We start from the raw sequence: 25,055 nt of genomic DNA on the forward strand, positions 1-25,055 counted from the left end.
TCCTCCACTGCACTCTAAGAAATCAAACTGATTTTTTTTCATGTCATAAACCCAACATCAAACAGAAATTTCTTGATAATTGCACAAAATAAGAATGTATAGAATATGTTTCATCAAAGGGACAGAAACTAATTGCCTCCCTAGTTTTTTTGGAGGGACACATAAAAACAGGACTGTTCAAATACTTACATCCTAGGACCAAGAATCCCATGATGAGTAGTCCAATGCCCGCAGGACCAAAATGTACATTATCTCTTAGTGGCTGATAAACATTAGGTGAACCTACATTATAATCATTTGTGCCACCAACAGTGAAAGTATTTTTGGTAATACCGACACTAACTGCATTAGTGGTAACATCACCAGAAGTAAGGCCATTTTCACTGGTAGTACTTCCATTCAAATTTGAACGACCGGTTTCCCAGCCACCATTTTCAAGGTCAATAATAATTGTACCAGTACAAGTTCTTTGAAGAGCATCTGTAACAAAGTTTAAAATGAAAGAATTATTTTATACATTTAGTTTAATACTTGTTGGATGATACGAAACTATTTTCTCTTTGCATAAATACTTATTTCAGTGTCTTAATTCCTACCAATTCAATAACCCCCCATATTGTCTTTTGTCTGCGACTCAGTTTTTCAATCAAATCATTATGAGTAAATATTAGTGCTTGAGAAAAACTGTTCCATATGTTGAGAAACATACACAGTAAACATCACGTTATGTGTTGGTCAGCAGTGTGTTATAAGTCAATGTGGAGACATTTCTAGACTATGTGTTGCACACTTCTCCATATTTTGTTTGCTGTTTTACTGTTTTTCATCTTCAGTTCTTGGTTTTTTTTCCTTTTATAGGATGACAAAACCAACAGACTTTGAGCAGGTTGGTCTGTCATTTGTATAGAAATCACCTACTAATAAACCATCATATCCTCAAACTCACAACTGTCAGTTCAAACAACCCATAGGAGGGAGAATTTGGCACTATTGGAGGTGGGGGATGGATTTTCGTTATTAATAAAGTCGAGAACTTTTATTTCACTATCAGGTATTCTAAATTTGCTTTCTTCTTGTCCTTCAAAGTTTCAGTAAATTATTGTCTTTGTTGGCTAAACCTAAGAGGAGAGATATTTGTGATTTGTTTCAACTTAAAGGCTCCACACTTGCTTTTGGTTTCAGCAAGTTACTATTATTGTTATTGTTCAGTTGCTAAATTGTGTCAGACTCCTGAGACCCTGTGAGCTGGATTATTATCTCTATTTTATAGATCTAAGTTTTGTTGTCAGACTTTGTTCATCATTGTCACTCTAGAATCTGGCACAGTGGCTAACATTTGGTTAGAATTCAATACATAGTTTCTGAATAAATGAATAAAGGAATTCCTGCAAGTACATAATAGAGATAGGCTTACATCCTAGTCTGTGTGTGTGTGCGCGTGTGCTCTATTGTGTCCGATTCTTTGCAATGCCCACCAGGCTCCTCTGTCCATGGAATTTTCCAGGCAAGAATTCTGGAGCAGGTTGCCATTTTCTACTCCAGGGGATCTTCTTGACCCAGCGATTGAACTCACATCTCTCGAGTCTCCTGCATTGGCAAGCAGATTCTTGGCCACTGCACCACCTGAGAAGCCCACATCCTATCTCTCTGATATCAAAGTCCATGTCATTTCAGTCAAGCTAAGCTGATTCTATTGTTATTGTTGTGTTAGAGTACAACAATTCTATTGCTACTGTTTTTGTTATTTTTATTATTATCATCAGATCCAATGTTTACCCCAGAAAACTGTATTTTTTAATGACAAAGGTATTGTTCCCTACTTACCATAAACCTACAGTTTTGGTAAGCTTAAGTTTCAATTTCTCCTTCATGTGTCCAATTAAGCTTGATTTTGGGTGTAAGAAAAGGAGTAACCTAGCAATTGCTTAAGACAATTTCAGCACTGAAATAAGCTTATCTGTGGATGGAATAAACATTTCTATTTGTAATACACATTTTAAAAACTACATTTATTTTGACTGATTGTGAAAAAGACCAGCATAATTTGGTAAAAATTCTGAATTAATGAATGACTTTAAAGAAGTGCTCCTTTATTTCTTTTTAATCCATGAAGCAAGTGGAAATTGTCAATCCCATTTTAGGACAATTGAAAGAAAAAGAGAAGAAAGAGACAGAAGAAGAATGAGAAGCTGACACAGCAAATATTGCTTAGAATCAGCTTTGAGGAACTTTCCTCCTAGTGATCTAACCTAATTTAAAGCTATTCGTCTTGAAAAGTAATAAATTTGCTAATTCCAAATTGTTTACATGAAGTTGTACATCAACTAAGGATCATATAAAGTTAAGCTAGCTTGGCTTTGTGTCTATTTGAAAATAATTCTACAATATAATTAAAAATTTTCAATTACCAACATTAATAGGAACTAACATTTATTCAAAGTCAGCACTTGTGTAGCACTTTACTGTAATAACTCCTTGAAAGTGAAAGTGTTAGTTGCTCAGTCATGTCTGACTCTTTGCAACCCCATGGACTGAAGCTCACTGGGCTCCTCTGTCCATGGAATTCTCCTGGCACAAATACTGGAGTGGGTTGCCATGCCCTTCTCCAGGGGATCTTCCCCACCCTGGGATCGAACCCAGGTCTCCCACATTGCAGGCAGATTCTTTACTGTCTGAGCCACTAGGGAAGTACTTAATTACTTCTAAATCCATAATGTTACTGTCCCATTTTATGGAAGAAAAATGTGAGGGATAAATGGGTTAAATAACTTCTCTAAAATCTGTAGCTAGTAAATGACGGTACAATATACCAATCCAGTTTCATTTCAGAGCTCACGGTCCTAACCATAAATTATAATGTCTCTTGTATCATTCAGGATTTGATTCTGTAATGCCCAGTATGATAATTTTTGTTGGAAAAAGGGTACTTCAAAATACAATAATTAAAATTTTAGTTTCTGAATGTATATGTATATACAAGTTCCATGTATATATAATATAACTGTATACACAAATTCCATGAGAAGGGAAAAAAATAAGTTGATTTCTTACCATCTATAGATAGAATTGTTCCCTGGTATTTTCCCTGAAGTATTTTGTATTGTTCCATAGTAACTTTATTTCTCAAAGTAATTACAGCTGTTTTTGAGTCAATAGCGATCAGGTCAGCTGGATTTCTTCCCATTACGTATCTGTTTTTGAAAGACAGTGGTACAAATTAATGTTAGTTATGTAGAGAGAGCGAGAGATTGATTTTGATTTTTTTGAAGGATAATTGCTTTACAATGTTGTGCTGGTTTCTGCTGCCATCCAGCGTGAGTCAGCCATAAGCATACATATGTTCCTTCCCTCTTAGACTTCCCTTCCACCCCCCCATCCCGTCCCACCCCTCTAGGTTTTCACAGAGCTCCCTGTGTTAGCTATCTATTTTACATATGGTAATGTATATGTTTCAGTGCTTCTCTCGCAATTCATCCCACCCTCTCCTTCCCCTGCTGTGTCCACAAGTCTGTTCTCTATGTCTGTGTCTCTATTCCTGCCTGCAAATTGGCTCGTCAGTACCATTTTTCTAGATTCCATAGATTTGCATTAATATACAGTATTTGTTTTTCCTTTTCTGACTTCACTCTGTATAATAAGCTCTAGGTTCATCCACCCTCACTAGAACTGACTCAGTCATTCCTTTTTATGAGTAATAGTCCATCCTAAAGGAGATCAGTCCTGGGTGTTCAGTGGAAGGAGTGATGTTGAAGCTGAAACTCTAATACTTTGGCCACCTGATGTGAAGAGCTGACTCATTTGAAAAGACCCTGATGCTGGAAAGATTGAGGGCAGGAGGAGAAGGGGATGACAGAGGATGAAATGGTTGGATGGCATCACCGACTCGACAGACATGGGTTTGGGTGAACTCCGGGAGTTGGTGATGAACAGGAAGGCCTGGCGTGCTGTGGTTCATGGGGTCGCAAAGAGTCAGACACAACTGAGCGACTGAACTGAACTGAGCTGAATATTCCATTGTATATAGGTACCACATTTTATCCATTCATCTGTCAATGGACATCTTCCATGCCCTAGTTATTGTAAATAGTGCTGCAGTGAACATTAGGGTATGTGTGTCTTTTTGAATTATGGTTTTTTCAGGGTATGTGCCCAGTAATGAGACTGCTGGGTCAAATGGTAGCTTTATTCCTAGATTTTTTGAAAAAGAAATCTCCATACTGTTCTCCATCTGTCTGTATCAGTTTACATTCCCACCAACAGAAGGGAATGTAGGAGGGTTCCCTTCTCTCTATACCCTCTCTAGCATTTATTGTTTGTAGATTTTTGGATGATGGCCTTTCTAACTGGTGTGAGGTGATGGTTTTGATTTTAAAACATGTTTCCTGCCGGTAGATATAACCCCTGAATATAATTTTCAATCATTAGAAACTTTGTCTGAGGACATTCAGAAAAGGATGGAGAGTTAAATTTAAGAAAAATAATTAAGCAACCACTTGTGATGGAATGTCTATTATACCCACTTGGATGTCTGAACAATCCCTTGATACTTGCAGCCTCATTTTCATTTGATTTTGGTAGCATCAGAACTGTCCTGGACAACCCAGATAGTGGAACTTCCTGGACTGCTGCTAATTCTAAACTTTTCTCTTACCAAAGAAGTTATTTCTTCAGAGCTTGTCTTTCATCCCTTTCCTATTTCCACTCCCTTCCCATATACACAGTGAATTTACAGAATTTCTTGTGGATTCCAAACTCCATCCTTGTCTTGCACCTCTATCCTATTCTCTATTCTTTTCCTCTCCTCATCTTTGACTTTGAAGTTTTCCTTCCGTTTATACGTTTGTTAGACATACATTGGTTAGATAACTCTCTGTGTCAGGCATTGTGCTAAACGTGGGGAATAAAACTTAGAAGGGAGTCGGAGGCAGAGGTGTAGTCTTCCCTCAGTGAACTCACGTCTGTGGAGTACAAGAGAGCTTATCAGCAATGGTGGTGCAAAGACCGTAGATAGTAATGCTTGTATGTGGAATCTGAAAAAATTTGGTGTAGATGATCTTATTTATAAAGCAGAAATAGAGACAGATATAGAGAACAGATGTATGGATACCAAGGTGGAAGGAGGGGTGTGATGAATTAAGAGATTGGAACTGACGTATATACTCTATTGATACCATATAAAATGGGTAACTAATGAGAAGCTACTGTGTCGCTCAGGGAACTCTAGGCAGTACTCTGTGGTGACCTGTGGGGAGGAAATCCAAAAACGAAGGGATATATGTGTATGTTTAGCTGAGTCGCTTTGCTGTATAGTAGAAGCTAACACAACACTGGAAAGCAACTATGCTCCAGCTCCTGCTCAATGGCTCAGTCGTGTCCAGCTCTTTCTGACTCCATGGACTGTAGCCTACCAGACTCCTCTGTCCATGGACTTCTCCACTGGGGTGAGAATGTGGGTTGCCATGCCCTTCTCCAGGGGATCTTCCCAACCCAGGAATTGAACCCGCGTCTCTTGCTTCTCCTGAATTGGCAACTGGATTCTTTACCACTGAGCCACCTGGGAAGCCTTAACCAACTATATTCCAATAACATTAAAAAAAAAAAAACAAGCCAGTAATGGCACAGTGTGGTAAGATTTATAATACTCGTATGGAGTGAGTTGACTACAGAGCAAAAACTTTTAAAACTCATTTGTGAGGTCTTTCCACCCCACCATTGTTCTTGACTACAGGCACTTTTCAAAATACGTGTGCACATATAATACAGTGATTTTTCATGATCAAGTAGAAACATTTGGATATGTAGAGTTAAAAAAAATACAAAGCATGACTTTTTCCTTAATGTAACCAACTTTTTCATATCAAGGTTATTGTTGACCAATATTAAGTGCTGATTAAAGTAAGAAAGTAACTGATATGAGTTAGCTAAATCTAATTGATTTCAATGGGTGGATTTGCAATGGGAAAATCAATCCATCAAATCTTGTAAGGGGAATACCATGATATGTGGAAATCAGCTAACTGATCAATAAAATATATAAACACAGGAGTGTCAAACTTTCAAGATACAATTATTTTCACATTTTAAACCTTCACACTTTCCATCTTACATTTTTCACAGATATTTATGCTTTCTTAAACACTCTAAATTAAGTAACAGTTCACCAGTTTGTATGTTATATGATTGAATTTCAAAAATAGTGATAACTATTTTAATTCAGATACAGTTCAATATGTGGTGAAAATTAGTTGGAAAAAGTCAGTCTTACCTAACAGTTGTTGAAGGCCGACCTGTGTCGAGATCCAAAGCTACATAGTCTCCTATTTTATAGTTCTGTCCCATGTTACTATTTACTACAAATGTCTTTGAACCTGGACGGAACACTGAGCCTTCAATTACGTTTAACACGGTCACAGAGACTGCAGTTGCTGTGAGTTTATATTGAGACATAATTGATTGATGAAATTCAGCTTTATTTCTAACACCAAGACTAAGTTGCAGATTATTCATAGCTTCAAAATCTAGGGGCTAGAAAATACAAAGTGAAATGGTTTTACTAGAAGGAAAAAAAGCATTCTAGAGGAAAGAGAAATTCTTTGATTAGAGGCAAAAGAAATTCTCATATCTTTTTCTCTAATAAAATATAAATACATATAAATACACAATCTATTCTTACTTTATGTTCAATTCAATACAAACACATGAAATACAGTAAGAAAAAAATCCAGTTGTCTTAGATCCTTTGTTGAAAAAGTTAAAAATATGTGAGTTCTAACTGACCACCAAATTAAAAAATTTAAAATAATACAGATGGTCAAATCCATTGATTTTGTAGTGCAAAGAGAGCGTATGCTAGTTGCTATCATTTCACGTTTCTCAGAAAATAGCCCTATTTATTACAAAGAATGGGCCAAATATATCTAGTCTAAATCATTTGACTGATTTTATCCATAAAGAACTATTTATAAGAAATTTTATTTTGTATATGTGATTTCTTTCACTAAATCAAATAATAGAATATTCAATATATCTAGGAAAAAATTCATTTTACATTATAAAATTATCAAATAGTAATTTTCATTATGAAAGGTGATGTCAAAATCCACTACTCATATAATCCACAGCTATGCAGTATGCATGTAAATACCAACTACATTTTTCTAAATTTTCACAAGAGTAGATTAGATGACCATCAATTCACACATTGAGCTCTCCAATTAGCTAAAATTTTCAGTCTTTGCTCTAATATTATCTCAATTTGCAACTCCAAGAATGGTTATAAAATTATGTATAGATACACATCATATGCACTTATTGTGCTGGTTTAGTCACTAAGTCATGTCCAACTCTTGCGACCCCATGGAATGTAGCCCACCAGGCTCCTCTGTCCATAGGATTTTCCAGGCAAAAGTACTGGAGTAGATTGCCATTTCCTTCTCCAGGGGGATCTGCCTGACCTAGGGATCGAACCTGGGTCTCCTGCACTGCAGACAAATTCTTTACTGACTGACCTACCAGGGAAACTCTATGCACTTATTACATGCATATAATCCTAAAAAGAATTGATACATGATGTCACACACATCTGGGAGAAAAATAAACATTATTCCCATTTTACAGATAGAGATATTGAGGCCAGATAGAGAAATTGATTTTCTACAGTAACATCATAGTTTGGGGTGTAATAGATTAGGACTCAGTTTTCCCAGCATGGAAGTCTAGGTAGGATAGTGGAAAAAAGAATGTGAACTTAATAGCTAGAGAAGCCGAGGTTTGAGTGTCAGTTGTCGCACTTACTAGAGATGAGAACTGAGCAGATTACAAACTCTCTCTGAACCTCAGTGTATTTATTTGTAATGTGGGCATAGAGGCTAATTTGCAGGGATACTGTAGAGCATAAGCTAAGGCATGTGCACAATGACTAAGTGAATGGAGGCTCTAGGTATGGTGACATTTATGAAGACATATGAGACAAATGATCACACGTTCCTATAGGGACGCAATTCCTCAGGAGTTCATTTCCCAGGGCAATTTTGAAGGAAGGAAATAGTTAAAAGAGGATTGCATTTTACCATGAGGAATACATGTTGCGTGCATCAGACACAATCCATGCACAGCTGTTGCAGATTTTAAAAAATTGACTGACAAGTCTAACAACACAGGGTGAAACTTTCACTGTCAACCCCCTAGGAGTCAGACATTTTTCCTCTGAATCTCAGAGAAAATTCTACTTCAGTTAAATTGGTGGATAAATAATGTAGTGGAGACACGGAAGAACTCTGTTGACTGGGACCAAATTTCTATGATATGGACCAAATCTCTAGTGTATGTATGCCTGTAATAAGCCTGGGTCAGCAGCCAATGTGAGATGAGAATTTGATAATCCTGCAAGTACAGTCGGCTTCCCTGTAGCTCAGCTGGTAAAGAATCTGCCTGCAATGCAGGAGACCTCGGTTTGATTCCTGGGTCGGGAAGATCTGTTGGAGAAGGGATAGGCTACCCCTTCCAGTATTCTTGGGCTTCGCTGGTGGCTAGGCTGGTAAAGAATCCACCTGCAATGTGGGAGATATGGGTTCCATCCCTGGGTTGGGAAGATCACCTGGAGGTGGGCATAGCTACCCACTCCAGTATTCTGGCCTGGAGAATTCCATGGACTGTAGTCTAATTTTAATTTTGTAAAAAAACTCTGGATAAACTAACAAGTTTTAATTCATATGATGAATATTGTTAGTGAATAATAATTGATGTACAGTATTGACAGGGACACCCTTTTTTTAGGCCATGTTGAATCTGGTTAAAAATAAAATTCTTCAAACTGAAAGGATTAATTAATTATTGTTGCAAGCATAAAACAAGATTTATGTTTAAAAATGCTTTCCCTTTATATGATCCATGAGGGAATATTGTATTAATAGGAAAGAGTTTCAAGTAAAAACTTCAGTGCCTATTTTTATGAAATGATATAAGCAGAAAAACTCTCTATAAAAGGCTCTATATCATATATAACCCTAAAACACAGTAATTTTTATTCTTTTGCCCACTCAAGTTTGTGAAGTGTTAACATCATTTTAAGATTACCACTTTGAAAAAGAGCCAAGAAAACAAAATATTGGATAGGATATACTATAATAGGATACCATACCTTAACAACCTTTAAAATTCCCACATTTGTTCTTTCATTCATTTCTATTTCAAACCAATTCCCCTCATTTCCAGAGATGAAAAAAATGACTGCCATCCAGTTAGCTGAGAACTCCTCGTCCAAGTCTATTACTCTAATCTCGAGCAAATTTGAATTCAGAGCGTTTTCTTCAATGCTTATGGAATACTGAAACAAGAAGTAAAAATATTTTAGCACAAACTATGTAAGAAAGAGAATTATACTAGTTTTATATAGAATGTTTATAGTTATTCATGATATAGAAAGGGGATCCATGTTTGTGGTCTGACTTTTCATTGTTCAAATATGGGTTTTTTTATATGTATTATATAAACAAACACGAGGTGAAATATGTGTGTACCTTTGTGTTATGACTTAAAAATAACTAACATGTACATCTCTAAATAGAATTGTTAGAACAAATTTTAGAAGTTAAACAAATTAAAGTTATTAAATTCAAAGACTGGACTTTGCTGGTGGTCCAGTGGCTGAGACTCCGTCTTCCAGTGCAGAGGGTAGGGGTTTGATCCCTGGCTGGGGAACTAAGATCCCACATGCTGCATGGTGCCCCCCCCCACATGCAGACCCCAAACTTTGGGACTTCCCTGGTGGTCCAGTGGCTAAGACTGAAAGCTTCTAATGCAGGGGTCCAAGTTCAATCCATGGTCAGGGTATTAATTCCCACATGCTGCAACTAAGATCAGGTGCAGCCAAATAAATAATTAAAAAAAATTCAAGGACTAATACTTACTGTTGGCTGTTCCATGTATGGGATGTTATCATTGACATCGAGGATTTTAATGTTGCATTCACACTCTGCTGACATACCATCTGCCCCACCATCTCGGTCTGAGCCTCTTACAGCTAGAGAGTACTGGCCATATTGCTAAAAAGACACAACAAACAATATCACAGTTGATGTAGACAGTTCTTATTTTGTTTTGTACAAAGATCTTTTAAAATGTTGGCTCAACATTTGCATAAATCTATGATGAAGATAGAAGTAACACAGAATGTTGAAAATTCACAAATCTCACATGAATCGATATGAAGCTGCCACTTCTATTTCCAACAATGCCTACCTAGCATTATTTAAAAGAAGCAAAAATTTTAAAAGCCTTCATTCCTTATTATATGTTGAAAAATAATATAAAGGGCGAAGCAGACCAAAATTGTTAGGAGGGGAGAGATCGTTTACCAGGGATTTATAGAATGAAAATTCTGTACCTAAATTATTAGCCCTTGAATGTGCAAGAAGAATAAAGAGATAGCAAATGTTTGCATTTCTGGGGAGTGGCAGGATGTGGCAGTACAGTTACTGATGATCTATTTTCTTGATTCTATTCAACGGTGCTTCAATTTTTAGAAGCTGGTAAAAGCCATGAAGCCTTTTCTAAATATATGTATGTGTGTATCCTCACTCAAAGTTGATATAATTTTAGAGGATTCATAATTAGAGATGTCTTGAGGGCTCTCCACAAATCCCAGGTTAAGAATATCTGCTCTGAAAAAAAGGGAGAGGCCTCAAATTAATAAGATTAGATATGAAAAAAGAGAAGTAACAATGGACACCGCAGAAATCTGAGAAACTACTACAAGCAACTGTACACCATAAAATGGACAACCTGGAATAAATGGACAAGTTCTTATAAAGGTACAATCTCCTAAGACTGAACCAGGAAGAAACAGAAAATATGAACAGACTAGTCACAAGTACTAAAATTGAAACTGTGATTTTAAAACTCCCAACAAATAAAGCATCAGGTGGCTTTGCCAGTGAAGTCTATCAAACATTTAGAGAAGAGTTAACACCTATTCTTTTGAAACTATTCAAAAAAATTGCAGGGGAAGGAATATTCCCAAACTTATTCTATGAGGCCACCATCATCCTGTTACAAAAATCAGACAAAGTACCACAAAAAAGAAAATTATAGGCCCATATCACTGATGAAAATAGACACAAAAATCCTCAACAAAATACTAGCAATCCAAATCCAATAATACATTAAGAAGATTATACCCCATGATCAAAAGGGATTTATCCCAGAGATGCAAAGATTTTTCAGTCCTGCAAATCAATCAGTGTGATACATCACATCAACAAATTGAAGAATAAAAACATATGATCATCTTCATTGTCATCGTCATCAAAAGAAAAGCTTTTGACAAAATTCAACACCCATTTATGATAAAACTTTTCATAAAGTGAGCATAGAAGGAACATACCTCAGCATAATAAAGGCCAAATATGATAAACCTACAACTAAAATCCTACTCAGTGGTGAAAAGCTAGAAAATATTTCCTCTAAGATCAGGAACAAAGGAACAATACAAGGATACCCACTCTTGCCACCTTTACTCAGCATAGTTTTGGAAGTCCTAGCCACAACAATCAGAGAAAATGAAATAAACTGAATCGAAATTGGGGAAGAAAAAGTAAAACTGTCACTATTTGCAGATGACATGATACCATATATAGAAAATCCCAAAGATGCTACCAGAAAGCTAGAGCTCATCAGTGTATTTGGTAAAGTTGCAGGATACAAAATTAATACACAGAAATCTGTTGCTCTCACAATGAAATCTATACTCTCACAATGAAGGCTCAGAGAGAGAAATTAAACAATTTTATTTCTCATCACATCAAAAAGAATAAAATACCTGGGGATAAACCTACCTAAGGAGACAAAAGACCTGTACTCTGAAAACTATAAGATGCTGATGAAAGAAATCAAAGATGACACAAACAGCTGGAAGTATATACCGTGTTCTTAAATTGGAAGAATCAATATTGTCAAAATGACTGCACTACCCAAGGGAATCTACAAATTCAATGCAATTCCTACCAAATTACCAATGGTGTTTTTCACAAAACAAGAACAAAAAATCTTAAAAGTTGTATGGTGACACAAAAGATCCTGAAAAGCCAGTGCTCTCTTGACAAAAATGGAGCTAGGAAAATTAGACTCCCTGACCTCAGACTATACTACAAAGGTACAGTCATCAAAACAGTATGTAACTGATACAAAAATAGAAACATAGATCAATGGAACAATATAGAAACCCAGAAGTAAACCCATGCACCTAAGATCAGTTAATCTACAACAAAAGAAGCAAGACTTTACAATGGAGGAAAAACAGTCTCTTCAATATTAAGAGGTGTTCAGTGCTGAGAAAACTGGACAGCTACATGTAAAAAATGAAACTAGAACATTCGTTAACATCATACACAAAAATAACATGATACACAAAATAGATTAAAGATTTAAATGTAAGACTGGATACTAGAAAACTCTTCGAGGAAACCATAGGCAGAACAGTCTTTGATATAAATTTCAGCAATATTTTTTTCTGAGCCATCTCTTAGAGTAATGGAAATAAAAACAAAAATAACAGGACATTGATGGAAAAACAGACATAGAGAATAGACTTATGGACATGGGGAGAGGGGAGGAGTGGGTGAGATGCATGAGAAGAGTGACATGGAAGCTTACTTTACCACGTGTAAAACAGATAGCCGACGGGAATATGCTTTGTGGCTCAGGAAACTCAAAGAGGGGCTCTGTGTCAGCCTAGGGGGTGGGATGGGGAGGGAGATTCAGAAGAGAGGGGATACATGTGTACCTGTGGCTGATTCATGTTGAGGTTTGACAGAAAACAACAAAATTCTGTAAAGCAAGTATCCTTCAATAGAAAAATAAATTAAAAAAAACAAGTGAAAGCTAAATAAATTCAAAAGCTTTTGCATGGCTAAGGAAACCATAAACAAAATGAAAAGACAACCTAGAGACTGGGAGAAAATATTTGCAAACGATTTGAACAACAAGGGATTTGTTTCTAAAATTTATAAACAGCCCATGTAGCTCCATATATGAAAAAACAAACAACCAATCAAAAAATGGGCAGAAGACTTAAGTAGACACATCTTCAAGGAAGACACCAGATGGCCAAAAAGTACATGGAAAGACGCTTAACATCACTTAAAGATGCAAATCAAATTATTAGAGATGCAAATCAAAACTACGATGAGATATTACCGCACACCAGCCAAAATAGCTGTCATCAAAAAATCTACACACAATAAATGCTGGAGAGGGTATAGAGAAAAGGGAACCCTCCTATATTGTTGGTGGGAATGTAAATTGCTGCAGCTACTATGAAAAAAAATATGGAAGTTCCTTAAGAAACTAAAACTAGAGCTGCCGTATGATTAGCAATCCCACTCCTGGGCATATATCTGGAGAAAAACATGGGTCAACTTGGTAAAAATCAGTAATTATTTTTTTTTATTTGTAAGTGAATAGACTGGTCTGAATATTACTGAATTCCCTCTCCATCCTTCTGATTCTGTGAGTCATTTCCCAAAGTAATCAGTGGGCTATCAGTATGTGAGATATAGGAAGAGAAAAGGGAAAAAAGAATTCTCTTGTCAAATGAGCCTACGATAGGATAGATTAAAGAAAGATGAGCAAACAAACAAAACAAAAAAAGAAAGATAAGCAAGTTTCTTAACCTGTAAAAATTCTTGGGGCTTCTATTGTGTCCACCTCCATTGTGACTCACGAAGATGGGGGACATTACAGCAATTGTTTCTTAAATTTATTTCATTGTAGAACAAACTTAGGAAAAATATAGAAAAATAGAGAAAATAGAGCTTTTACGTCTACCTTGTGTATTTTTATGTACTTTTAGAATGTAGTTTTCTCAAATTGAGACAAATCCAGTAAGATTAAATGAGAAATGAGTATAAAATCTATTTGAGGAATTCTTATTTTTTTAATCTCACAAATATTTCTTATGTCATTCCCATTATGTGAAAAGGTTATGTAATTAAAATTTTAAACTATTGTTTTCTTTTTCATTTCTTCTGTTTAGAACTCTTGCTTTTAGAATCAGTTCCATTGAGACTACAACACACTCAAAAGAACAAAAATTACCTCTCTGTCTAGAAAATTATTCATTGTTCGAATTTCTCCAGTGTATCTGTTGATGATAAACATTGGTGAGTCTGAAGGTTCTTGTCTTATGATCTTGAAGGCTATTTTTGAGTTCAAATTATTTGGTTCATCTGCATCAGTAGCGTTGAGTACCATCACCAGTGTATCTAGAAATCAAGAAAGATTGATTGCAAATGGACAATTTGCATTTTTGTTGTAATATAGTATATTGCTTTTCCAACAAAGTGTTATGGTTAGTTAGTCCACGTAATGGGAACTCCACCACTTTCCTTTTCTATTGCTTCAACATATCAATATCTTAGCTCCTTTCAATACCTTTGTCTTGATGAAAAGATCACATTTTACCAGGAACTTTAGACATTACTGATATTTAGAAAACAAGGAAATATTTTCCTCTGCTTTTACATTTCTTATTCTAGTGTAATTATTTTTTTAAAAGGCTTCTATGGTGAAACAAAGTGATATAAGGACAGACTAACTCTCCCAACTATAGTACTTTTTAGCTATGTGATCTTGGCCTCAGTTTCTACATCTATAAATGGGGATGAAATTGGATTGTCCTCACTGAATTCATGAAAGAATTAAATAGCTATATGAAATAAAATTATGTGAAGTTCCTATTGAATAATGTGCATTCAATAAATATATTTTATTATTCTAGTTTGCATGGTCTCTAGTAAAGTACTAGGTGTCTAGTAGGTTTAAAGAGATGCATGTTTAATTACATACTGCACCCGTTCTTCACATTTTCCAATAATCTTATTGGTAGTTTTGATGAAGAATGCTGGAGAATGTGAAGAGCTGCCAGCATTCATAAACTAGACTTTTCTATACTCAACTTTATTTCAAGCACAAACTGTCAGCTCCTGTCCCTCTCTCTCTCTCTCCCAAAATCTGTTTGGATTTATTTCATCATTTTTAAGTGTTTTTCAGAGGCAATTATTTCATTAATTATGGTGCATTCATATAATAAAATCTCATGAAACTCTTAAAAGAAATGATGAAACCTGTATTTCCTAATATGAAAATGTGTTCAAAATATATTTAAAAATTCACACTGTAGATTAGTATGTAAAATATGGTCACATTTGTTTCTTCTTTGCAAATATGTTTATATATATCTACATGATTAATGAAAGTATGTACCTAAGTAACTAGTGATTCTATTTGCCTCTGAAGAATGGTACAAAGGAGAGCAAAGAAAGCATTTTATTCCATTTTTATTCATATTTTGTGAAATTTTTATAGCAAACCTTCTTATAGTAGTATTTTTAAAAGTTTAAAATATAGGTATAATATTTTAACAAATAAAAATTAAAGTGTAAGAATTATTTGAATTTACAAGAAATTATACTACTTAAAAGTACTATGGTTAGTTGAAGTTTTTAAATTTAAATGAGACAGTGTCTCTGCTGTTTTTTAATATATTTAGGACAATCTTCAGTGGTACCCTAAGCAATTAATACACTATCTGCACAAGGGACTGAATATTTGGCAGTTAAAATATTGCTTTTAACAGTAATCCATAAGGAAGTAATTGCACGTTTACATTATGAAAGCTCTTGAGAGTAAATACTGGATCTAGTTTCTAGATTTTCTGGTGCCCTTCCACTGGCATCCCTTGACATGGTCACCTTTAAATCCACATGGAGGACCAAACAGGATTGGGTTTAAAATACATTTCAAATACATAAAATCAGTGCCTTGACTAAAAAGCAAACAAAATGTATATTTATTAAATCATATATAAGAAGGGGAAAATGCTTGTTTTGTATTTAGTAAAAGTCACTCAGTCATGTCCAACTCTTTGCGACTCCACGGACTGTGGCCCTCCAGGCTCCTCTGTCCATGAAATCCTCCAGGCCAGAATACTGGAGTGGGGAGCCGTTCCCTTCTCCAGGGGATCTTCCCAACCCAGGGGTCAAACCCAGGTCTCCCGCATTGTAGGCGTTTTGTATTTCTTTGCCGAAAAAGCTCTTTAAGATTATGAACACCAAATAGATTGTCTGGAGGTGATTTCTGTGAGTTACTTTGAAGTAGTTAAAAATTTTTTTAAAAGCAGTATGAATAGAAGTGGATAAGATTCCCCTTCAAGTAGTCCGTGTGTGTGTGTGTTAGTCACTCAGTCATATCTGACTCTTTGCGACCCCATGAACTATAGCCTGCTAGCCTCCTCTGTCTATGGAATTTTCCAGTCAAGAATACTGGAGTGGGTAGCCATCCCCTTCTCCAGGGGATCTTCCCTACCCAGGGACTGAACCCAGGTCTCCTGCATTGCAGGCAGATTCTTTTCCATTTGAGCCACCATGGACATCCTCAAAGTAGTCAGACTGGGAGGCTGAATTCTCTTCCCAGTGCCTCTGTCATCACTGTGCAAAATACTTTTGGAATTTTTCCTTAGGAATCTACTACAGAGGTGATGTGTGAGCAAATTCCTCCCATTTCGTTAGCATTGCTTCTTGTGTATGACAGTTGGAGCTGCTTCCACGGTTGAAGGGAAAGCCATGATGGAGCCTTCTTCATGCCTTTCTGTTCTACATGCTTCTCCAAACTTATCTTTCACATTTGTGATGTAGTATCTTGACAGAGTTTAGCCTCTAGATGCCTGGCTGTTAAGAAACAGATCTGGAATCGCAATAGTCTTGTTTACTTAACAAAGTAGACTACTTACTTGCATTAGAATTTTCTTCTATTTCTCCTACAAAAGTAGACATAGAAAATACTGGAGGGTTGTCATTTATATCCAGAACTCTGACTCTAAGCTCAAGAGGTTTCTCTAAATCTTGGCCCAGTGAATTCAGAGCTCGACAATAGATCTAGGAGAAAAAAGAGGAATAATTACATGGTGCAACCCATAATTATTAAGTTCTCGCTGTCTCTGAGCATTATGCTTAGGTATTGTGGGAAACTAAAAGAACAGTGAGACATATGATTTCCTACTCAAAGGTAGGCACAAGCAGTACTTAGAAGGGGAGGCAAACACAAAGTCAAAATCCCATTTGAGAAAAGGTAACATGATAAGTTATATAAAGGAAGAACAAAATAGCTATGATTTCATAGGAGGATGTAATGATTGAGAGATCTTCAAAGAAAATTTCAACAGGTGAAGCAGATAATTGACAGGGTGTTCCAAGAAAAAGGATTCATGTGAGGAAGGAAGTGAAGTGGCAAAAACTCATTGCTTGGAATTAGGAATAGGGGTTATGGAGTTTGAGATTATTTCAAAGGAGAGTCACACAGGGGCTTCAAAGAAATATAGCATTCATGGGATAAGTGAGGGCTACGTGGGTGTTTATATTATTATTTGTTGTTGTTGTTCATTCGTTTAGTCATGTCCGACTCTTTGTGACCCCATGGACTGCAGCATACCAGCTTCACTTATTGGGTGTTACATAAGTGTATTGTATACTATTTTGCCTATGTGATATATACTAAGTCCCCTACATATGAACCTTCAAGTTGCAAACTTTTAAAGATGCAAATGTATTATCAATCTATCCCAGTACAGTACTACATAGCCAATTGTATTAGTTGGGTACCTAGGCTAACTTTGCAGGACTTACGAATGCATTCCCAGAATGAAACTCGTTGGTATGTAGGGAATTTACTGTGCGTATGTGCATGCTCAGTCACTTCAGTCGTGTCCAACTCTTTGTGACGTCATGGACTGTAGCCCACTGGGCTCCTCTGTCCATGGGATTATCCAGGCAAGAATACTGGAGTTGGGTTGCCATGCCCTCTGCCAGGGGATCTTCCTGACCCAGGGATCGAATCTGCCTCTCTTACATCTCCTGCAGGGGCAGGTGGGTCTTTACCACTAGCACTATGTGGGAAGCCCATAGGGAACTTACTGTGTTTCATATAAAAAGGCATGTGTTTCAAGAGAAGCTAATAGGCTGGCTTTTAGAATTTTCAGGGAAACATTGTGGGAGACAAGGCAGGAATACCGACATGGAATAGTAGACTAAGGAATTAAAGTAGTTTGAGGCATTACAGACAAGCAGTATGAGTGAAAACCTGCAAGCAGAGATTACTATTTGAAAGCATTTTGGAAAATTACGGGCTTTGAATTGGAGAGGTTACAAGATCAAAGAAAGATATTAAAATTTCTCTATTTTTGTTTTTCAAGTATTAACAAGTGTTGACCCTAGTGATAGATGGAAATCGATTAGCAGCCAATGGAGCAGTCAGAAAGATGAAAAAACAAAGTAAATTGATTAAGGTTCTTGGACAGATAATTATGGGAAAACAGCTAGCTCTTGGGATAATTCATTGGGAAAAAGCAGAAAATCGATCATTTTTTTTTTTTTTTTGGATTTAATTCAGAACATTTCTGAACTGGAGAAGAGAGAATTAATTATGGGAGTTTGTGATGAAAGGCCTCAAACTTTTTAATGAAGCGGGTCATCAGGTCACCTGCATAAAGTGGAAATGAGGTTGAGAGTTTGAAGTTTTGTCACGGTGACTGTAAAGAATAGAATGAGATTAAGGGTGAGTTAAAGTTTCTCCAAGGCACACTCTGAGCTCAGGGGAGTTGAGCAATGTGAATTTATCATCAAGTACGTTCACTCAGGAAAGGCTCCATCTGGAGTTCCAGAAATCACCATTTGGCATTGGAGTGAAGAGGAACTGATATTCTCAACTGAATTAAAGAAAGAGAAGTAAATTAGGTGCTTGCCCTTCTTGACAAACACTTAGCTTGACACGGGAACTGACGAGAGGTTAGCCCTTTTGCTAAGGCTGTTAAGCAAACACTCCTCTTTCTCTTAACCTTTTGTTTCTGTCAGGTCATTGAATGCCCATGAAATAAGAGACAACCAAAAAAGCCCAATATTGAGACTCTTGAAATCAAATAAATATGATCTGAACTGAACATATTTCAAAAGTAATATAGGCCCGAACACACACATTCATGCACTTACAATGAAAAAAGGGGTGACCTCTCGATCAACTATGGATGTTATATTAATTTCACCAGTTTTTTGATTAATAACAAAGATTCCGTAAGGTGGTTGATCAATTCCTACTCCAGAGATGCGGTATGTAACTTGCTGGTTTGCAGCGCAATCTGAGTGAATCTGCAAAGAGAGCACATTACAGAGAGGAAATCAAGAGTACAACTGTTTGATGTAATAACTATCGTTCTTGAGAATTGTTGAATGTGAGTTATCCTGTTATCTTTTGAGAAATGTTGGAAATAGGAATTATTTTCCTGGATAAGTGGAATAATTACAGCTCTAGTATTTTCAGCAGTAAATGACAATGTAATAGAAGAAATTCAATTTTAGTTTCTACCAAATAAGAAAAAAGTAAAATATCACTCTCATAAATCTAAATCTGTATAGTTATCATTCATGCATTCACTCATTCAACATTTAAGATGGATCATATTATTTTTAATGTCTGTGCTAATGTTGAGGCCAGTAGGGAACTCCTTACCCTCTTCAGGAGTTTCTCAATGTTATTACATAACTTTGATCTTTTGATTAAATGTTTTTTAAATGTAAAGTTTTGGAAGAAAGTTTTAAGTGGATTTATGTAGGTGACAAGAGAGAGTTATCCAACTCTATTGTAGAAGGTTTTAATTCTGAAAATAGGAGGTGGTATTAGCAGAAAAATCAAAGAGACCATTCCAAATAAATTTTATGGAAACCAGGGATCTCTTTGAAATTAAAAATTGTATGATTGTAAGCAATCTTATGGGGGAATCTCTGTGTAAATCTGTGTGTATGTATGCATATATGTTTGTATGTGTGAATCTGTGTGTGGAGATGTTTCCATGTGTGTGTGTATGTGCACATGTGCATGTGACTGGGTGTTTACAAAAGGAAAAAAGGGAAAAGAGAATGTGAAAGAGGGTACATTGTGATTGTTCATAGAAAGCTAAAAGTACAAAGTCAATTCTAGGAGATCATGAGGCAGAAAGAGCACACATTTAAATGGTCCCTGTGAATGTGCTGAACATTAAATTAATTGTTTAAATCACTATATTTTTTCATCTAGAGTTTAGGGTGACACAAGATTGTGTATATTAATTTCACTAATGTGATGAGTCAGTGTTCAACTGTCTACCCAAGTGGCTAAATTTCTTAATTTACACTTTTGATGGCTTCAGTTTTTATAATCTGAATAGCTATAGTTCTGTTCTGTATCATAACTTCTCAGTGAGATATGCTCATAAAATATTTCAAAGATAGGCTGTTTTGAAATTTTAACTCTGTCCGTTCTGATGTTCAGTTTTTTGCTTTGGGGTTGATACTTACTTTGGCGATCGGGTTCCTCTTTGAGTTGTCCTCACCTTCACGGCAGGCTGCAGCAAACTTAATCCACTCACGCTTTTGCCTCCTGGTGGAAAGCCACTTGATGGTGCCATTTTTAGTGTTATAATCTCTGACCTTGGGTGGGCAGGACAAAGTAATAGTATCTATTAATAAATATAATTTATTCATAATTCACATTCCATTGGAGATTTTAGGGGTTAGAACAGTGTCAGAAAGAGAGGATGTTTAGTTGGAATAATTGGTAATTTTGATAATCCATTAATTTTAGCGTAACATTAACTTTACTTATAAAGGATAAATTTTTACTGGAAAATATATTACTTCTCCCAAACTATATTTTTTCACTTTTAATTTGGAAAAAAATTAATTTGCTATATATTACCTGGATTCTAAATTCACTGTTAACTTCCAGCACCGCCTATAAAAAATAAGATAATCATAATAGTTAATTTTTAATTGAATGCTCTACAATGCATGTTATCCCACTGCTTGAAAAAAAAAATTAAACAGTCTTGTGGGTCATTAACAGGTGAATTTGGTTTCTCTCTCAAGGTCTGAGGACAATACTAGGGATTCTTTTATGTTTGGTTTTTACCTTTCAATTTTGCTCTTCTTTTCATTGCTTTTTATTGTTAACTTCTTTTTCATTCTTAGCCTGTACAGATACTTGTAATCATATGAGCTAGGATATTTTAAACTAGAACCCGGGGAGAATGAGGGTTGGGAACTCAAGATCTCTTAGTAAATCTCATGCCCGAAGAGTTGAAAGCACTTGGATGGTATTTAGTGATTTCAATAGTATGTAACGATACTAGAATATTTGACTATAGTTTTGGGATCTGACTAGCCACAAATGGAAATAGGAAAGAAAAGCTGAAGTAAAGAAAGCATATAGAGCAGAAAATATCTGGAAAACTTTGGAATGTTTGCTTTTTCACAGTCCAATTCTAGATGGAAGATTTTTGAGTATTCTTGAAAATCTTAAGATGATAAATCTTTAATTTGCTTTGAAATATGAGAATAAAAGTGCTGAAATCAAAACAATTTTCTTTATGTAAAAATGAGTTCATATTTGATGTTTTATTGCTGGCATTAAACAAAACAGATGATTTAAATGCATCCTTCCACAGCAATGAAAATAAATTATAAGACTGTAGGGACAAATTGCTGTGTACGCAACTTTCATTAATCTTTTCTCCTGCATTAAACAATTTCCCTGTCAAACAAATGAACTAGTCAAACAGAACTCTCCCTAGTTTCAGCTCTGGCCTTGATCTTTATATATGATTTGTAGTGTAAAATTATGTATATAATTTAAATTATTTTTTTCTAAAGACAAAGGCATTTCTAAAAACACACATTTATATATTAAGTCTACTATATCAATATACTAAAGACATTGTAAAATATCAAAAAATTAGGTGTGAATTTGAAGGATTTATCTACATTTATTAAATTTAACTTAGAATTAGTTAAAGGTGGTATACACTCTTAGTTTTTATTCACCCCTAAATAAGAAAATTTTAATTTCTGTTTTTTTCTTTCCAGAATTGCTAATTATGAGAGGTGTTGTCATAATTAGACTTTATCTGGACCACTGATAAAAGAAAATTATAGTTTGTATTTTAAAAAATACTAACAATAGTAATTTCAAAATATAATAATTACTTTTTATAGTCACTTTCAATTTCACCCTTAAATAAAAATAAAATTTTAGTCTCCAAGTACATATTTTAAAAAAATTTCCATAATTCATAATGGTTAATATCAGTAGTATAAAGAGATTATGTTTTTATTATAGAAATTATATACTCATGGTATCAAATGTTAATCATTATCATTAATCACCATTACAATTTACTGAATAATAACTAAATATTGGAAAATGTGTTTAGAGAAATCCATGCACTCAGTCTTCAGTAGTATATGTGGTCAATACTATAATTCTTTCCATTTTACAGATGAAGAAATTGAGGTTTGGGTATTAATTTAGAGCTAAATACAAAAGCATCTGCCTGCCAATGCAGGAGACACAGGAGACAGGGGTTTGATCCCTGGGTTGGGAAGATCCCCTGGAGGAGGAAATGGCGACCCCATCCAGTATTCTTGCCTGGAAAACCCCATGGAGAGAGGAGCCTGGCTGGGTCACAGAGAGTTGGACATGACTGAGTGACTGAGCACGCACACGCAATCCAAAACAATTCAGCCTAAATTTGTGTTTGTGGCATGTGTAATATAAGATGGCTATTCTATGTAAATTTCTAAGTAAAATATACTATGAAGAATTGACATTATTACAATTTTGAGAATTCAAAATAATTCTGATTTTAATCTAATCTCATAATATCCTTGTGAATTATTAATAGGAATGCTTATATACAATGATAACAGCAAAAACAGTAATGCTATGCATGGGGTGGGAGGAGAAAGAAAAATAAATGACCCAAATGGTCCAAGTTACTTTGGACAAGTAACTGAGTTGTTATTGTGGAGTCCCTCTTGGGCACCGAATTAAAATGATGTTAGTGCAGGTATGTATTTCTTGCTACCTGTGAACTCATGAACACTTTTCCCTCTAATTTGTAGGTGTGGAACTGGGGTGTGGGGGTATCTTATTTGTCTGGGAGCCATTTCTTCACAGTTACAGAATTGTGTATGCATCAGTTATCTGTCTTGCGCTTCCCTTACCACACCAAGGTGTCAGTGCTTGCTGTTTGTTTTGGAGAACTATGCCAGATGACTAACTTTATGAAGCTGGGTCATTCTTTTTCCCATGAGTAGCAACTCAGGCAGAAGATCAAGCAAGTTTCACCACAGAGCCAGGCTCTCAACTGGATTAGTAATTAAAAAACTGCCAAGTCTGCTTAAAATTATGTTTTGTTAACATAATCTTACTGTGATTTGCTCAGAGTCCAGGAAAAAAAAAAAAACCCAAACCCTGAAATAGTCATTCTTGGACTTTCAAAGGCAAAATAATGAAATAAACAGAGTACTTCATAGGGTCAGAGAACTTTCAGTGTACTTGCTGAATTCTCTTAGCTTAGTTTTCTCATTTGTGAAATGACAGGGGTAGACTAAATATATATAGTTACCTTTTCAATGTTAACAATAAATCTCTGTGTGCAGTAGGAAAATATTGAAATTTTTTGATCTTGGGAAAGGCATGATAAAATTGCGGGTTTAAAAGATTAGGCCAACCACAGGGAAGAGGCAGTGATTATAGGCCACCAGCAGTGAGTGTTTACATCAAATTAAGCCGGAGATGCAGAGCTGAACAGGAGCAGTGGGAACAGACCAGAAAAGATTAAGGGAGAGATACTGCCTGGGTGAAACTGACAGGGCTTGAGAACCAATGGGACGTGGGAGTCAAGAGAGGGAAGAATTTCAGGTGATGGCAGCTTTAAACAGGCAGATCCGGAGCACGGGCATAGCAGAATTTAGCAGGTTAGAACACGGCAAGTTTAAGATGCCGGAGAAGGGCCTGGGTGAAGATGCTTAGCTATTTGAAAAGCCCATCAGCACGGTGAACAATGGTGCTTCAGGCCTGACATGTGGAGGAATAACTGCTCAGTTTGCTTAGTTGAAATCATGGGAGAATTTGAAATCCCTCAAGAACACAGCCAAGAAACAGCCTGGGGATGAGAATAAAACATGAGAATTCCTACATTTATGTAACTGGGAACAATGACAAAAAATAAGAAATGAAAAGGAGAAAGAGAAATGGCTGAAAAAACAGGAAGAAAATGTCATGCAAAATCAAGTATGTCAAAGGAAGGGAAAACTGAAAGACAGATGGGGCATGAACCATATCAGATGATATAAAATAGCTGAACAGAGTGATTCCTGAAGAAATCTGAGGTTTTCTAGGACTTTGAATAGGATGCTTCAGTTGGATGGAACAGGCTCTTTCTGACTGAAAGAAATTGGGGAATAAGATGGGAAAAAGGACATGAAAATGATCACTTTCCCAAGGAATTTGGTGATCAAAAAAAAAGTCAGAAAGATGTGATAGTAGAATTAGATTACTAATAGTGTGCAAGGAAATAGTTTTGGAGAGGGAGACATGTTGGAGATGAAAGTCACTTGGTTGAAGAGGTAAATTGAAGGACACTATCCTGAATAATTTAGACTTTGTCTCTAGAACAAGGATAAGGTTATTTGGGGGAAACTAGGAGAAGGAAATGGCAACCCACTCCAGTGTTCTTGCCTGGAGAGTCCCAGGGGTGGGGGAGCCTAGTGGGCTGCCATCTATGGGGTCGAACAGAGTCGGACACAACTGAAGCGACTTAGCAGCAGCAGCAGCAGGGGACTAGTTTGGTTTATGAGATGTGTTGGGGATGTGTTCCGTGGAGACCATGATGGCAATGCACTTAGGTAATGAAGACTGGTCAAGCTGAGTACATCTCAGCTCTTTTGCCCACTGGATATGGGTGTTGGGGTGAGTCACTTAGCCATTCGGTGCCTCAGTTTCCTCTTCTGTATATGAGACTAAAGCCCTTTCCAATTCAAATATTCTAAGAAAGCAGTGAATAATTCACTTAAAGCACATCCTCAATGAACCTTCCCTGCATCTCTATTTTAGGAGCCAATCCATACATATATATATTTAAAAGCCACAAGACACAAAATTGCATGCTAATTTCAATGATTCTAATTAAG

At 36.0% G+C, this 25,055-nt stretch overlaps 1 protein-coding gene across 1 annotated transcript in view; it reads right to left on the bottom strand.

The window, feature by feature from the left end:
- The window catches only part of DSG1 (desmoglein 1), a 38,348-nt gene that overhangs the window by 8,610 nt on the left and 4,683 nt on the right, over positions 1-25,055 (bottom strand). The window contains exons 2-11 of the mRNA XM_061130839.1: positions 20,779-20,814; positions 20,379-20,510; positions 19,038-19,193; positions 16,787-16,931; positions 14,095-14,261; positions 9,909-10,043; positions 9,140-9,325; positions 6,266-6,525; positions 3,052-3,191; positions 190-480 (exon numbers count right to left, since the gene is read on the bottom strand). Of these exons, the coding sequence (XP_060986822.1) occupies positions 190-480; positions 3,052-3,191; positions 6,266-6,525; positions 9,140-9,325; positions 9,909-10,043; positions 14,095-14,261; positions 16,787-16,931; positions 19,038-19,193; positions 20,379-20,510; positions 20,779-20,814 (1,648 nt within the window). The remainder of the gene's footprint in view (positions 1-189; positions 481-3,051; positions 3,192-6,265; positions 6,526-9,139; positions 9,326-9,908; positions 10,044-14,094; positions 14,262-16,786; positions 16,932-19,037; positions 19,194-20,378; positions 20,511-20,778; positions 20,815-25,055) is intronic.

The sequence above is a fragment of the Dama dama genome, chromosome 27 (assembly GCF_033118175.1).
Source record: "Dama dama isolate Ldn47 chromosome 27, ASM3311817v1, whole genome shotgun sequence".
Lineage (NCBI taxonomy): Eukaryota > Metazoa > Chordata > Mammalia > Artiodactyla > Cervidae > Dama > Dama dama.